Source organism: Python bivittatus, unplaced genomic scaffold (genome assembly GCF_059951505.1).
Source record: "Python bivittatus isolate LINGU-HERP-01145 unplaced genomic scaffold, Pbiv_v1 ctg000700_np1212, whole genome shotgun sequence".
NCBI classification, from domain to species: domain Eukaryota; kingdom Metazoa; phylum Chordata; class Lepidosauria; order Squamata; family Pythonidae; genus Python; species Python bivittatus.
Genome location: NW_028277098.1, coordinates 41,938,253 through 41,955,779, shown reverse-complemented (window position 1 = coordinate 41,955,779; position 17,527 = coordinate 41,938,253). Strand labels below are relative to the sequence as shown.

Genomic DNA, 17,527 nt, shown 5'->3' with positions numbered 1-17,527 from the left:
TATATTAACTCCCAACTAAATCCAGAACTTGTATTAACTGATAAGCATGGCAGATTTGTTGGGGTAGATGGTAATTTATGTGAGATTAAACCTATGGTGCTGAGAGTTTATGCCCCAAATGTGGATAAAGTGATTTTTTAACAAACAACTTATGGACAGACTAACAGACTTTTCTTATGAAAGTTGGTGTTTGATGGGGGATTGGAATGGAGTGGTTTCCCCCCAGCTGGATAGGACTTCTGATAAAAATATTAAAATTACTCAAGGTAAATTACCAAAAGTCTTCTTTGATTTGATGGACAATTTTGGGTTGGTTGATATATAGAGACAGAAAAAGTGGCAGCTCAAGAGAGTATATTTATTTTTCAGAAAGACACAGATCCTTTTCAAGAAATGACATGATTTGGATTTAAAGAGACTTGGCTACTAAAATTTCCAAAGTAGAGATTTTACCAAATACTTTTTCAGACCATAATCCTGTGAGTCCGGTTTATAAAAGAAAATCTAGTTTTTTTCTGATGGAGACTAACTGAAGCATTGTTACAGAAAGAAGAAATTGTTGAGGATTGTAAAAAGAAATTAAAAGAATTTTTTGAAAATAATTTAAATAAAGGTACTGATTTTAGAATGGTTTGGGATGCAAATAAAGCCTTTATTAGAAGTTATTTGATACAACATAATTCTGAAATATATATACACCTCCGCCAAGAGTGATAAGAATTGAACTTCCAACTATCCTTAAAGACAGCCCAAGGTGACAGCTATTATGACTTGGCCACTGTATCAGCAGATTCCACAGGTTAACTAATGTGTTGAAGAAACAATTTGTGGTTTTTCATCTGTCCCAAATTATTAATATACTAGTATAGAGTATGACATAATATTTAAATATTACATCAGAAAAAGACCACTGTCTAAAAGATGCTTAAATTTGAAGTGTCTGTGCCTAACCTCTAGATCTATGGAAAGGGAGTCCACTTGATTGCTTTTTGTCCCCATTTGCTACCAGATTTTTAAATCACAAAAACATGATTGACTTTATATTTTCAAAACTGATTGAAGCAAACATTTTCTTCATCTCTGCACATTAGATATAACTTGACAGCAATAACAGTCTACAGTGACTAGTGCATTCAATCTCCAATGTTTATACGAAAACTGACTTGAAACTACAGACTTCCTGGTTGAAACATCTGGCCTATGTTTTGGACTTCTTTTTCTTCCCAATCTGTTTTTATATGACTTTGCCTGGTAAAGAGTTCTGAATAACCCAAAAGTTTCCATGGTTTTTGGTAACATATGTATGGATGCTAATAAATATATTATCCAACTATGGTTTTTGAAGAAATTATCTTTGTAGATAATGTATTCTTAATTCTCAAAACTTTTCTTCTGTCATGCATTTACACTTTCCCACTCCAGTTTAACATCTGCTGTATCTTTTCCTTCTTCATCTTTGTAGATCTTTCAAGTTGATCTGATTTAGCCCTAAATTTTCCACACCTCTGCTTTGTTATATTCTGTTTGAGCAGGTTGCCATTCAAGTAGATCATGTGACAATTGTCTATACACTTTTCCATCCTCACATAGACCTTAACAACTTAATGGTCCATGCATTCCTTTATCAACCACAGCAACTTCCAGATGGAAGCTTTTTCTGTCAATTCTAAAAAAGTTGCTATTGCCCCACTATTGAAGAAAAGCAGAATCTTGAGTTCTTAAGTGACAAAGCCAGAGAAACCTCAACAGTAGTGGGCTTTATAAATCCACTGTTTTACAGTGAAGGTTGATAACACAAGGTGGTTCAGAGAAATTCTTAATACACAAGAAATACTGATGATTGTAGTTAAAGTGTTTCTTGGAAAAAAAACTTTTTTCTTTTTAATTAGCAGTGTACAGCTGGTTGGCAATAACTTGGGAAGACAGTTCCCTGCTTTTTCTTGCTGCAATTTATAATCCATCAGATCAGAAATTAAGCCTTCAAAATCCTGTCATATATGCTGTTTGGAAATGTTAATGTAGAATCAAATTTGATTTAATTTAACCTAAAAATGTTAAATGTCAGGGATGTGACAGAAATTATGTGATCCTTTTTCTCATTTAGATATGCCTTTTCAAGAGAACATGCCAGGGGAATTAATAATATGCATACTTCTTTACAAAATAATTGAACAGACAGATAACAGATATGGTTCCATAAATATGACCTCTTTTGGGCTACTTACCTCGTGCTCCTGCCTGTCTGTGTGATCCATTCCCGTTACCGATTCTGTTGCCATGTCTTTTTATGATGTCCATCAAGCAAAGAAGATCAACATTCATTTGTGACAAACCCAACAATATAAACTTCTACCACATAGCTGAAGAGGCCAAACCTCCATATTCTTCCATTCAATCTATTCAGGGCAAATCTAATTCAATAGATGTGCAGTTAACCACTAGTTTTGAATTAAGGAATGCTGCCCTCTAATTCTCTAACCTGTGGCACAGAGAAAGCCTTCACACCGAAGAGTATTTCTGCAAGGCCTGTTTATAACACAGTCTTCACTTTCACTGTCAGTGTAATCACACGGGTCACCGCCGAACTGAGAAGGCTGTTCCACATGGGCAAATCTGTACTGTAGTAGAATAGATATTATGAATTCCAGGCCTCCTAAATTAAAAGCCAAGTATCACAGATGGGTATAGATCTTTGCTAGTTGGCACATCAAAGCGTATACTGGAAAAGTAAAGTATTTCTCTCTTTGCTGCCTAGTATGTGAGATGTAGTTTGATTGCAGATTTCTGAATGTAACTATTACATTCAGAATTATTATTATTAATAATAAATAATAATATAGAATTATTTCTATATGCATATAGAGGTGAAAGGTGTTTTGAGAAAAGACATAAGTTTAGCAAGCTACTTCTTGGATGGGAATGGTATCCTTGCTAACTTTATTCTAAGGAGAAGGTTCCATATTGAATTAAGAATCCCATGTATTATTCAGCCTACCCATGATCTTGGAAATGCTGACACATTAATCTGTTGTGTCTCTATGTGTGTGAGAGGACAATTCAGCTTTCAGTCCCAGTGCTTCAGTTCACAGCTATCTAAATGTAAGATACAACCAGTGTTTTACTCTGCTAAGGTAGCTTCTAAGTATTGTAGATGGTTGTCTAGAAAAGAACCTTGGACATCTGAATGTCTTTCAAAGTAGCATATTTAGCTGGATGACTTCAGGTACTCACCTCTGTACTAGTTTGCAGCAGTTGTTTGAGCAACTTGATCTCACAGCATAGGCCCTCTGTTCTTAGTAAATGACACCTCCTTTCTGCTCAAGTTTTCTTCTCTTCTGGTGACCCTACAGATAGTCCTCACTTACCGACTGCAATTCGGAGTGGCAACTCTGTCACTAAGCAACGTGGCTGTTAAGTGAAATGTCATGTGATCACACTGGATTCATGACATCAGTTCCACTGTGGTTGTTAAGTGAATCACTGCGGGTCATTAAGCACAACATCACGTGACCAGGACTTGTGACTTTCTGCCAACTTCTTCATTGAATTTGCTTGTCAGAAGCCAGCTTGAAGGTTGCAAGTCACAATCATGTGGGATGCTATGAGTGTCATAAATGTATGATACAAATGATACAAAGTATCCGCTTGTGGTTTGAGCTAAGCGCCGCCACCTGTTGCCAATCAGTTCGCGGTTTTCACTTCCCCTTTTTCCCTGCTAGTGCCTGGGGCGGTGAAATTGACTAGGCGAAGCTGAGCAGCGCGTTCGTCGTGCCGTGCCATGCTGGCTGAATCTGACAACCGTGGGGATGCTGCAATGGCTGCAAGTTTGAGGACTGATTGTAAACCTACTTTTTCAGTGCTATCATAACTTCGAATGGTTGCTGAATGAGGCAGTTGGTAAGTGAGGACTACCTGTACCTCACTTTATTTCATTTAATCTCTCGAAAACTGAGGACTGTTTTCTCAAGTTTAAATCCCTTGCTCATTTGATGGATTACCTGCACCCTCAGTTTCTGAGGTGGCTTTTAGAAACCTTCATCTTCTAAATTTCACCATCTTAAAGCACTGAATGTAGGGGACAAAAAGAAGAACCTCATTTCCTTGGCATACCATATGGGTACATTTCATGCATCAGGTGTGTTCATGGAAGTCTTTTCTGAGTTTCACATCTACTATGAATTCAACCTTATACTGATCCACTTCTGTTGACAGAGTGAGTGTGAATGTAATGAATCATTAGCACTGATACCTTCAGTATAAAGCTATGGAGGATATCTGGAGGAAATGGAGAAAATCCATTCCTTTTCATGTTAGATCCCATATTTCTACCCATTTACTAAACAGCTACTGAAAAAGTACAGGAAACCATGTACCCTTTAAATGCAAATGCTTGCAAATAACAGATCCATCTCAGTTCAATATTATCTTTGCTTTCCTCAGTTTGCTGTTTTTATATTTCTAAGGTTATTCTTGGAACAAATAGAGGAGGAATCAAATCTAGTGGTCATAAAGGGTTGAGCTGCTATTCCAATAGCAGGAATAATGATGATAAATAATCATATGTAAGCTGTGGCTTTGAGCAAAGCCGAGGAATAGGTATTGTAAAAATGATTGTCTTAGCATGGTGACAGGACAAGATTATACTGTACTTTTGAAAATAATGGGAATTTTGCCACTAATGTTGTAACAATCAAAAGCCTTAGTCTGAAGGCACTTGCTAGGTAGAAAAAAACTCAGTGATGAAAAATGAGCAGCTGCATGTCATCATCTCTTAGTCAAAAACTGGAAATTGAGGTCACTTAACACAAATGGGTTCTACATCAGGAGTGCTTCAGTATAAGTGAAGAAAAACAATGGCTTGCCAACCACATTCTGGATAAGACAGGAAGGCAGGCCAGCTCCTTCCAAAGGGTCTGTACCTTGTGTAATACAGCCTAAAGTTCAACCAGGACCATAAATCAGTGTTTCTCAATCAGGGACCCTCCCCAGTCTGGGTGACACACTGGCTGGGAGTTTTGAGAGTTATAATCCAACACAATTGGAAGAGGTTCCTTTGGTGAATTTCATGGTCGTCATGGTTGGAAAGTTAGGTCCTTATTCTAAATGTTAGATGATACTTGAAGCTATTCTTAATATATATCAAGATTTCTGTCACATTTATAAATTTGTACTTTTGTCTTTTAAAAGCAAACTGCTTTAAAGCTGACAGTATTGTTGCTATGTGTTTTTAAGACAGCAAAGAATGCTAATAAATTGTAGTTTTGCAATTTACTATGATGGAATGCCAAGAAATTATATTACCATTGAAACAATAGTATTTATACTATATAATGTCTGTGGCGATGAAGTCTGTAACACCAACTGATTGAGAAGGCATGATTGTACAGGATTTCCTGAATATTCCTATGTTTAAGGAACAAAGCTGGCAAAATGCTGGAGACCACCTTGTGAGGGAAGAAAAAGTTGTCACTTTCACAGAAATTAGAATATCACACTATTTCCAGGTATTGGAATATTTTTGTTAGAAAAGCAAACGTCTAGAAAAAGGTATTGCACATACAGGTGCTAAACAGCCTAAACAAACAGCTGCTTTGAGAGTGCTATATATAAGGCAATGAACTGAGAAAGAATAATCCTGAGAAAGTATATGTGACAGGTTCAGGGAAGCCACCAAGAACTAAGCCACCAGGGAAGCCACCAAGGAACTAAGATTCCTATTTCTGGACTGTATCTGTTTTAATTTAATTTCATTTCTTTTAAGAAGAAGAAAATCACAAGAAATAAGTCCTGGCATACTTCGTCGTCTGTGCACAAAATGGGAAGGATCTGCCAAGGGTATTGGTCAGCTGAATGAAAAAGGATGAAGTAATGAATACTGAAACTAGGCCTGTTGGTGGGAGAGACTAACAGGAAGTCACATGGACATGACAACAACCAGTTTTATGGTGCCAAACTCCACATTTTAATATACTGGAATTAGCTGTATATGGAACAGTTATGTAACTTTAGATCCCAGTAAGACTTACTCTTTTTTTCTGGCAAGCATCACAAGCAGTCCACGATGACCAGCTGGAAAGAACACAGTCAATAGGGTGTACCACGGGGCTTGAAGAGCGGCGCCATCTGCCTTTGGTCACATTGACATCAGCTCGGTTTAACTGAAGAGAATCATCCTGTTTGCCACTACATTAATTGGGGAAAAGCTAATATATGTCAATGTCCCATCATTCATATGGTTAAGCACTTCAGAGTATCTTCCTTTGATAGGGGGGAAAAACCATTTTGCAATTCCACCTGCAACGAAGGTCAAGCTGCACAATCACATTGAGCATAGGAATTGCTGTGCATAACAGCTTCCATGTATGGACTCCACCATAGGAATGCCAATTATGCTTGCTGATATGATGGAGAAGAATACACTGACAAAGGTACGCTGGGTTATCAATTAGATGACCACTTCAGTGGTCCCTCACTAATATACCACAGCTGTTGTACCAGAGGTAAAGATGTAACTCAGCTGGAACTGTTGGAAAAAATGCCATTTATATACAACAAAAAACTAAATGAAACCCAAAGAAAGAAAACAAGAACAATAGCAATAACAACTAAAGGAAAATGACAAGATAAAATCAGGTTCAATGTTTTTTGTTTGATTGTTCAAAGTCATAATTGTAGCTTTTGGATGGTCTTCAAGGACAGCCCCATGTAGAACACATTGCAATAGTGTAATTATGAGGTGACTAGGGAATAGTGACCATCTAAAGGCTCTCCTAGTTAAGGAAAGGACACACAAGATAAATTTGCGCAAAGGCCCAAATGACCACAGTTGCTACCTGCTCTCTGAGCAGGAACTGTGGGTCCAGGAAGACCCCCAAGTTCTATACTAATCTCAAATGAGGAAGTGCAACATCATCTGAGACCAAAAGTGAAAAAGCACTTGACCCAGTTGAGCCCAAATAGCTGTAGCCACTCAGTCGATAATCTGTTTGTTCCAGGGCCCTCTCAACAACCTTCCTTAAGAAGGGAAGGTTGGAGACTGGACAAAAAATTTTCAGGACTGTCGGGTTAAGTGATGGTTTCTTAAGGAGACAGTGCACCATCACTTCACTCAAGGCAAGTGATATCACCTCCTCTGTTAATGAAGCACATGCTATCACATGGCCCTAACCACAGGCCACTTCCTGGGTGGCCTTCACTAGCTAGGATGGGCATGGATTTAATAGACAGGTGACTGGGTTAACAGACCCAAGGACCCTGTCCACTTCCTTAGAAGTCACAGGCTTGAACATGCCCTAGGTAATTACATAAGACTTTGCCACCATCATCTTGACAGGACTTGCTCAATTTGAGTTGAACTCTGAGTGAATTTGAATGACATTATCCTCTGGGTGCCTAGATTATTCCTCACAGCTACAGTTTCTGTAGCTCTTCTCAGCAAAGAATGAGTCACTTGAAAAAGAGCTGCTGGACAGCCGTCTGTGGGTGTAGTAAGAGTGGAAAAATAACCTCATTTAGCCATTCTTATTGCAATGACATAATCTCTAATATGGACTCTTACTCATGCTCAGCCAGATTCACTCTGTCTTCCTCCAACAGTACTACAGGCATTTATTCTGATACTTCAACTCCTGAAGTTCCTCAGAAAACCAAGGATCACCTTGGGATCAATGCACAGTGAGATGCCACATAATAGCAATCTGATCCAGGGTCCCCATCACATGACCATTCCAGATGGTGGCCAAGGTCTCAGTCAAACCACCCATCAGATCCTTATGAAAAACCCCAACCTCTCCCTGGAACCTCACAAGGCAAATTGATCTAATAGATCATATCCCAGCTTCATCCTCCTAGGTATTTTACCAAGTTTTCTTTCACTGGTCTTTAAAAGTTTTGGGAATGTAGATAACCAGGATGATTTAGAGACATAATTAATGTTTCCTTGGCAGTTAAAAAAACATGCCTCCATCATGGGTTAACATGAATTGTCATCTGGAGTATAGAGCTTTAATAGTTATTGGAAAAACAGCACCCACTAAGAAAAATGCTTGTTTCTAGAAAAAAATCCAGATTTGAATATCACTGACTGTTGACATCATTCTTATTCCTGTGACTGATCTTGAATTCTACTGCTATAGGGTGGCAACTGTTCCTTTGGAATGGAAGGAAAAAGAGACAAGGTTTTCTTTTGGAACCAACTTGGAGCAGAAACAACATCAGGTTCCTGGATTAAAGTGGGGGTGCTGTTTTGCAGCTCAGTAAGATTTGATGGTTTAGTTGAGACAATCCTACTAAAGCCCTGCCTGGCTCTTTTTGAAACAAAGAATGCTGGATACATTAACATGATAATATTATTAAGGTAAGAGGACCATAGATCCATGACAAGGTACTGAGAAAAAACAAAGGAAGATACAAGAGTGCTTGAGAGACATCCAGAGTTTTTAGAAGTTGAAGAAAACTTTAGAGAAAAGCAAAACAAAAGTGAAAGCTAGTCCCCAAAGAAACCACTGAGAACAGAGAATATTCAGTAGATATGGAATGTTAAATATCTGTTTTGGGGAGAGAAAAATGGAAACAGGGAGTTGCAGAAAGGAAGACAGCCCACCACATGAAATCATGGCTCAGCTGGCTAAAACACTGACCACAGACACTAATCATGGCCACATTAATTTTATTCTATTAAAATAACCAGATTTCTCTTGAGTGCTAGCTTTATAAGCAAACCATTGAAAGAAGTTACATATACTTTAATACATACATATTAAATACATCAACTTGCTGTATTAATTTGGTAGTTTTAGTTTTCCAGAAAAAAGGTACTTTTAGAATTATTGGAATGATAATTGTTTGAAAACTAACAGAAAAAAGACATATAAATAAATCCTGGCACAAATAAGAGACAATGTCAGTTTGACAAGACACAATATAGTGGCATGCTAAGTACACGATCCAAATTTTTATTTGTACGTCTGTGTCTTAAAATCTAAATCAATTCCGATAAGGCACTACAGGAATCCATTTTGGTATGAAATTTTACTGACTATGCGAGAATGATTTCACAGATTTTGGTGTCCTCAGGGTAGCAAGTTTGTTAAGATGCATGTTCATTTTGCAGCACAGTAATTTCAGCATGGTGAGCTTGTTTTGTTAAGCCATAAGTAACTCCAAAACATACATCTCATCTACCGGACAAAAAAATTAAAAATCCCAGGAAGTCACTACTAAATACCATTATCTATCATGACTCTGTTCTGATAGTTGTCTGAAAAACAATATTGACTTACCTGGAGCAGTGGAAATTTAAGACGCTTATGAGTGCACAGATTAGAAAAATTCTTGCTGGGCAAAGAAATATCACAGATGTTTTGCTCATAGCTTTACAGTATTGTAGTTAATTTATAGCAGCATCCTTTTCTAATCACTTTGCTATTGTGTCTGAAGGCAGTTGGGTAGCAGATTAATAGCCAGGTTTTTCACCAGACAAACAGAAGATAAACTAGTTTATGATGACCTTTTTTCCTTGTAGCACAGAGCCTTCTACCGGCCTAGTATGACATTGTCTGAGGAAGTCTGAGAAGTGAAAGGCTTTTATTGGCTTTGCATTAAACTATGTGGAGTCCTAAGGTTCTGTAATGAAACAAAGATCTTAAGAGTGGAATTCTGTTAAGACATTATATTGATGGCAGGTTTGGAGGGTGACTGCTTCTTCCTGGCAGCCTCCTACAGACACAGAAAGGGAACACATACTAGTGCTAAAGAAATCCACCATGAATCTGCTTAGTGGTAAGATCATCAAGAGGGTCTCTTTGAAGCTGCTGCAGCTGGAAGAAGCTGAGCTACCTGGTATACAGGTGAGGGCCTTCTGCATAGTTCCCAGGCTATGGACTGTTTCCCCTCATGCCTTTGCTTCAATTCTCCCAGTTTTAAAAAAATGCTTTTCTTTCATCAAGTTTTAACTGTTAAATTAAGTGAATGATGTTAATACTAATTTTGATTTGAATTGCTGGGTATTACACTTTGTATTTTGTTTTATTGTTGTGAGGAGAAAGGCAGGGTAAAAATTTAACTGTTGACATCTTCATCGTCCAAGCTGGAAAGAGATTTTTAAAAAGATATTCAACAGCATGTTGCCCATAACACAAAATAACTGGACAAAAATAAAAATCTTTGCACAGGAAACCAGAAACCAGCCTGTGAGTCATTTGGGCTGCTGGAAGACAAGAGAATTCAAGGCTTGGTGAAAAATAGATAAAAAGATTACAGAAAAGCTGAATGAAACGTTTGCATCTATCTTTACTTCAAAAAATATAGCACAGATATCGGCACCACAGCTGGTATCTCAGGAGTTGATGAAAATAGTAGTGACATTGTTATTGACAAATTGAGATGAAACAAACCACTAGGTTCAGATTGTATCCATCTGAGAGTTCTAAATAACTGAAATGTGAAATTGCTTATCTTCTAACAAAATAGCATGTCTGTAAGATTGGCCACAATTGGGAAATGGACAATATAAGAGTTTCTTAAACTATGCTTTATTGAGGATCTAAGAAACTGCAACCCTTTAATCCATGTTAAAATCACAATCAATCAACATTATTCCTTAAACATTATTTAATACAAGATTATGAGCGGTATAGGGCTAATTGTACTGAAGAAGAATCAATAGACTTTTGCAAAGATCAACCCTATCTGATTAGCCTTCTGGAGTTCTATGAGAATGTTAAAATGTGTGGACCAGATGATCTGATAGATATGATTCACTTCAACTTTAAAAGCTGTTTAACAGTGTCCTCATCAAAGATTGTGACAACTAAGCAGTTGTGGGATTAAAAGAAGAAAATGTTGCAGACACACTCTTGGTGCTCTAAGAAGATGGCTACCAGAGGGCTTGACTATTTACAGAATGCTTGCCACAGCTGAAGAAAATCAGGAAAATAATCACAAGGAAAACAATTTGCTTTTTAGAAGAAGTTCACTTTTACAGACAGATCTTATTTAAGCTGATGGATACATTTCCAAACAAAGCACTGAACAGAAGGCCCACCCGCCTGCCTGCTTTCCTTCCTTCTCTTACTGAAAGGTATTTTGCAAAATCTTAGAATTTGGGATCATTCAATGAAGCTGAACTGGGTAAGAACCCATAAAAGCCCATGTTAAATGATGAAATTCAGTACTATAAAGTGTAATGAAATCCACCCATGTGGACACCTTTAAAATTTATAGAGGTAAAGGCATTATTTGTGATGGATTTTATATATGCCTATATATCTCTATCTATCTAGTCTCCAATAACAGCAGCAGTATACTTGTTGATATTACTTACTAGGGAACATGGCTGGAAGAATATTATTGCACTCATGTGTTGCTTATGGGCTGCCCCTAAGTATCTTGATAGCTACTGTGGAAACAGAATGCTATGCTATGATCTGATTGAACACAACTCCTTTTATTTGGATTTTCCTTTGAATAGATACAGCATGTCCCCCTTGAGTGAGAATTCTACATCGATACAATGTGATTCAGAAGAAATGGGATTTCAAAATTCCCCACCAATTCTGTGGATGGAGAAATTAGTTGGATGTTCACCAAGACAGGAGTTCTTGATCTTTTTGTGTCATGGACCCCTTTGAGACACTAATGAAAACTACAGATCCTTTCTCAAAAAAATGAATTTAAATGCTTAACATGAAAAGTACAGATTTAAACAGGGCTGACTTTAGGCTGAGTGTGAATAGTGCTGGCCTAGGGCACCAAAGTTTAGGGGGTCCCAATGGGCCCCTTTGTAGAGAGTAAAGATGACTTTGACAGAGATATGCAGGAACCATTACCTAGGCAAAATGGGCTGAAGCATTTTTTAAGCCTAGAACAATGAGATAACATTTGGCAGAGGTCTGGGCACAGACTATTTCACAGAACTATAAGAAGGAAGAGGAGGTACAGAACAGACTTTCAAGATTCTGTTATATAGCCAATCTCAATAAAAAGTAGTTTTAGCCTTCCTGTGGAGTTGATTTCCTAATCTGGTCCATCTAATGAGTCTGATGACTTCTTCCAACTCATTCTAAAAATCCAAATCTTCACATTGGCAGGAGGTGGTGCCATTAGTGTGTCCCAGGGGTGCCATATACGCTTAATGAGGCATTGAATATAGATTGTATTAAAAGGAAACCAATTGTTCTCAAATACAGGTATCAATGTATTAAGACCTAACAAATACGTAATATAGTAATATATGCGTAAATAAAGTTGTATTTTTCCCATCTGAAATCTATCTGTGGGCCTATGGATCCCAGATTAAGAACCCCTGCTGTAAGAAAACAGAGGTAGTCCTTGCTTAACAATCACAACTGGGACCAGAATTTAGGTCGCTAAGTGATGCAGTCATTAAGCAAACTATCATGTGATGGTTCGCTTAGTGGCTGCAATCCTAGCAGTCCCATTTGCTGTCAATAAGTGAATGCCCTGGTCATTAGGTTTGGCAACTTCTTGCCAGCTTCCTGTAATCAAGTCAGTGGGGAAGCCAGAAGGAAATTGCAAGCCCCAGGTGCTGCCAGGTGGGGGAGGGAGCGAGGGAGTGCATGGGAGGCTCAGGAAGGGTTCAGGGTGTGTGGTACAGGTCAGGTGTGCGAGGACCTCAGAACCGCTTGGATTTTCAGCCCCAGAGTCGAGAGGTTTCTGAAGCCTCTCCACTCTGGGGTTGAAAATCCTGCTTGGATTTCAGCACAAAGCTTTTTCAGCCAGCCCCCAGAGATGAGAGAGAGTGCTTTCAGCAGTCAGCAGTGGCTTGCAATTGCCAAGCACCCCGCGATCATGTGATTGCCATTTTCAATCTTCCTGCTGGCTTCCCCAGAAAGTCAATGGGGAAGCCGGCAGGGAAGGTCACAAGCTGCTGTCGCCTGTCGTGACAATTCCCTCTCAACTCTGGGGGCTGGCTGAACAAGCGCTGTGCCAAAATCTTGCTTGGATTTCGGCATGCAGCTTTTTCAGCCAACCCCCAGGGACAAGAGGGAGTGCTGCGAAGAAAGGGGAAAAAAGGCTGCTTTTGGCTCTTCACAGCACGAAGCAACCCCATAGAGCCCAGCAGCTAGCAGCACCTCCTCAGCAGTGGGAGCAAGAAGATGGAGGTGAAGGTCAGCTGGGCCACCAGAGCACAGGGCATCAGGGACCAAAAGGGCAGAGATGGGTGGGTGGAGGATAGGCGGTTGGGGGAGTTAAAGTGCCCCTGCGGTCGTAAGTGCAGGTGGGCTGCCAAGCAGCCAAATTTTGATCACGTGACTGCTGCAATGGTTGTAATTTCAGGCAGAGGTCATAAGTCCATTTTTTCAGCACTGTCATAATTTCAAACGGTCACTGAATGAATGGTGGTTAAGCGAAGACTATCTGCAAGAAATCATCAGGGACAGAAGCACCACTACCTAAAAGGTCCAACATTATGTCTCATATTTTCTCTTAAAATTTAATTGAAATGTAGGATATCAGTGAATTGGTTGATTACTAGAAAAATAATGGTTGTAAAATGAAACGTGAAACATTAGCATACACCTTTTGCAGCCATAAGTGCAAGAACAATATGCTGTATCTACAAGAATGTTTCACTTTTTTTTCTTCCAAAAGTATATTCCATTTCATAAAATTTAGTAAGAGGCAACAACCTTTGGAACATTTTTCAGTCAGGCACTAGATTTAACTGCTCAGCCTACAGAAAATTGGGCTAAGGAGATAATGACAATGATTCTGATCATGATTTTTTTATTAAAAAAAATGTATGCAAGTTGCAAAGATTTGCTTATTTTTTTTATTTCTATGGGGAATTTTAAAAGATTTTATGAAATTTGAAATAATCTCTTTAGCCGTTTTTTCCTTATAGATTATATGGTAGATGTCACTTGGCCTGAACTAGCAATGTCTTGGAAAGTTGTTCCACTTTCTCTTTGGCAGAATGTCTAAAATCAGGTGAAAGAAAATACCCAGTTTTGCCTTGAGCTCTGGGACACCGGGCATTTTGTTCTGAATGCTTGGAATAATTTGAGCTTGGAATATTTTGTACATCCCTGCTTTTATGTGTGAATGGTCTAATCATGTATTTCATTAAGGTGTAAAGCTGAGGATGAAAGAGCAAAGTATTTCCTTTAAAATAATTACTAATTACTATTTTCCACAATACAAAGGAAAGTGTTGCTTAAATAATATCTAACAAGGGCACCTCTCTGCCCCCCCCCCCATATTTGTTGCCCTTATATGCACTTCTACTGCTGTGCATCTAACTTAAATTATCCCATACAGATATGAAGTTGAAAAATAAATCACTTCCTTTTGCTCCTCTACAAGAATAAGTAACTTAAGTGTCAACCAATTAAGACAGAACATGTATCACATCTGCCAGTCCAGTGTGAGAAGCATTCAAGAAAACCTGTCAGCTGGTTTATCAGCAGATGGTGTCATACTAACCCTTTCCTTCAATCTCTGTTCAAGAAAGACTAATAATTAAACAAGTTACTTTGGACTCTCCCAAGTATTTGTCTCTTTCCAGTCGTGTTGGTCTAGTGGCCAACAAAGATTTTTTCTGAGTGGCTTAACTTCTGATGTGAACAGTTTCACTATTAATCATTACTGCAAAGATAAATATTTACTGAAAAGTCTGTGGGTCTCCCTGTCAAATGCATGCATTAGTAGCTGAGATTATAGATACAGAAAACAACAAAGAAACCCAGCACTGAGTTTGACGACAGGTTGAGTGTAGGATACTAACAAATCAGCACCTTATATTTAAATTATATATATTTTCTGATATGTGCAGAATATTTTATTGTTCTGAATGTATATGAAGGTACAGTAAAAACCAACACTGGACAGCTGTAATAGACAAAGTGCCAAATTTTATTCTGCATGTTTCTACTATACCTATTCAATTTAATGAAAAATAAATTGATTTTATTTTTTTCCCAAAACAAAACAAAACTTCTCATAGGTGCAGTGCAGGTTAATTAAATTTAGCTACATCTGGTTAAGGGGTCTAAGTGAGCTATGAAATGGAATTTCAAACTTGCCAACTAATGGAAATTATTTAAAAAGAGGTTGTGCAGTTATGTTAGTGGGAAACTACTATTGTTCTGCTTTCAACTACTGCAGCTAAATGCCAAAAGGAAAAATCAGGAGGAAAGGAATCCCCTTGGACTTTTTATATCAGAAGGCATGGGCACTCAGGAAGGCTTATGGTGAGATGTGTAGCATAAAACTACAATACCCATCACTTTGGAACAATAAGCTCAGAGAAAAAATTCTAAGAATGAGGTACAAAATCCAAAGCCTGTTTTGAGAACATATTTTTCAAGAAACTGGGTGATAGTATTAGTACAGTATGTGTTCTAATGTAATGGTAGCACAAGAGTAACAAATGATTTTTATCTGTTCTGGTTCACAACCATGAGGAGAGCATAAAATAGCGGTGACTAGATTGAACAGATTATACATATAGATTTCACTTAAACTAGTCAAGGGATGAACAATATGTGAGTCTCTGCTGTATGATGCTTCCTACTAACCCTGATTATGGGCCATGGCGTAGCAGTCACCTGAAGGGGCATACAAGAACTGAAAGTGTGTTTTGTTTCATGTATGAAACAAAGACATTGTGGTTGGAAGTTCAATCAGACCAGTTTGGGTGGGTTGCGATCCAGCTGAATGGAAGCCAGGAACATTTGATTGTTCCATTTTTCATCCGAGGAAAAAACAGTGAGGTCGCATGGGCAAAGAAGGCTAGGCTAGTGCATCTCGCCACTCTCTTTCCTTCTCTTCCACAGGGCCTGTGTATCAGCCCACCCACTGAATTTTTAGTGCCTTGCTAAAAAAATTACTGTCACCCTTGAATTCAAGCCCAGCCCACCTGACCGGCCAACTCACACCTCTAGTCATTTTTCCCAATACCTTTCTTTGCTGAAGTCATTGCAACCTTTGGTCAGCAGGGGGGAGGCAAGGGGGCAGGCAGGGGGGAGGCAAGCTGCAGGTGCTGTCGTGTCTGCCATCTTTCCTGCTCCTCTCCCTCAGGTAGGACATCCCAGGGAATCCTTCCCTTCCACCTCTTTCTGCATCAACTGGCTGCCCTGGCCAACATGTCCTGGGGATGCAACCTGATGCTGCTGCTTCACTCATCCCTTCAGCACTGGCTGGCCAAAGCTTCTTATCAGCATGTCCTAGGGGAGCTCCTGGCCCAGGGTTTCCAAGCTGCACTCTGCCTGAGGTCCCCTTGATGCCTGCTGAAGGTCCAAGGCCATCCAAATTGCTTCAAATTGGATGTCATTCTTGCTTTGATAAGTGAGTCAGATTGCCTCCAAGGGCCTGAATTGCTGTTACTTTATGGATATATAACATGAGAATTGCTCTTTTCAACTGTCTGCAGATTCCATCTCTGCCCCTTTAACCAATTATCTGCATTCAGTTTTAGGATCACAAAGTGATCTGTTACTGAGTCAATTTAAGTTACAAAGAGAGGTTCCACTGCTAATGCCTGCAAAAGATATACGTTTGAATCTGCCATTTGCTTCGGTTTGCTGATAAAACTATTTTGTACTTGATAGATGGCCTGCAAGGCAAACATTTCCATGGAGATAAGACTATTTGGAACTGGAGGAAAGAAACCTAATTGCCAGATACGTGTTTCATTAATGAGTCTGATAACCTTTTGTCCAGCAGATGTTCACAAGAACACAGATAATGATCCTACTAATCACTATAGGGTATCTTGCCTTATTTCTCACTGTCTCAAGGGAAGATAGAAAAGTCATATGATGTATATAATATAGTTTTCACACAATTCATCTTGCAAACAAAGGGAACAAAACTGCACTTCACTAAAGACATACATATTTTTACAGAAACAAAAATTCAATATTACAGAGTTACTGATCTCACTTTCCACTAATTGAAGGCAAGGACCATAATTTCAGTCCGCCATGTTCAAATCACATCATTATTCTTTGAATAATTCTGTAGGGACACTGATATTGTTTCAATCCACGGATTACATAGAAAGTAAAATGAGTAATCCACTGCAGTAATTGAAGTTTTATAAAGTATATGAAAACCATCATGACTGTTTTTTATTAGCAGCTGATACATATCTCTGCAAGGAGAAAGGACCACTTCACATGGACTAATTCAAGCGTCTAATGGGTGCAGATGGTTTCCTGAATGCACTTGAGGATTCTTGCACCTTGTCTGTCAGTGATACTGTTGAAGCCTTCAATGAACTGTTGCATATGGAGACAGCTTAGGTGGTTAAATGCTATTGGCCCTAAACATTCTTCTTTATTTGAAAGATAAATAATCTCCTGCTTTACTAAGGTCTGAGATGGATAAAGAGGACAAAACTGGACAATAGTTGTCCAGGACTACTGGGCCCAATTATGGTTTCTTGAGAGAGGATGCACCAAAGCCTCTTTTAAGACTACTCCTTCACTCAAGGAAACTGACACTGCATCGACCCAAGTACAGGTCGCCTCCCAGGCAGCTTTAACCGTCCTGGATGGAA

At 38.7% G+C, this 17,527-nt stretch overlaps 1 protein-coding gene across 1 annotated transcript in view; it reads right to left on the bottom strand.

Annotated features, from left to right (window-relative positions):
• C8B (complement C8 beta chain) overlaps positions 1-9,484 on the bottom strand; it is a 29,575-nt gene extending 20,091 nt beyond the window's left edge. Inside the window, exons 1-3 of the mRNA XM_025174730.2 lie at positions 9,282-9,484; positions 6,027-6,183; positions 2,480-2,618 (exon numbers count right to left, since the gene is read on the bottom strand). Coding sequence (XP_025030498.2) covers positions 2,480-2,618; positions 6,027-6,183; positions 9,282-9,370 — 385 coding nt within the window. The 5' untranslated portion in view covers positions 9,371-9,484. The remainder of the gene's footprint in view (positions 1-2,479; positions 2,619-6,026; positions 6,184-9,281) is intronic.
• Positions 9,485-17,527: the final 8,043 nt, after the last annotated feature.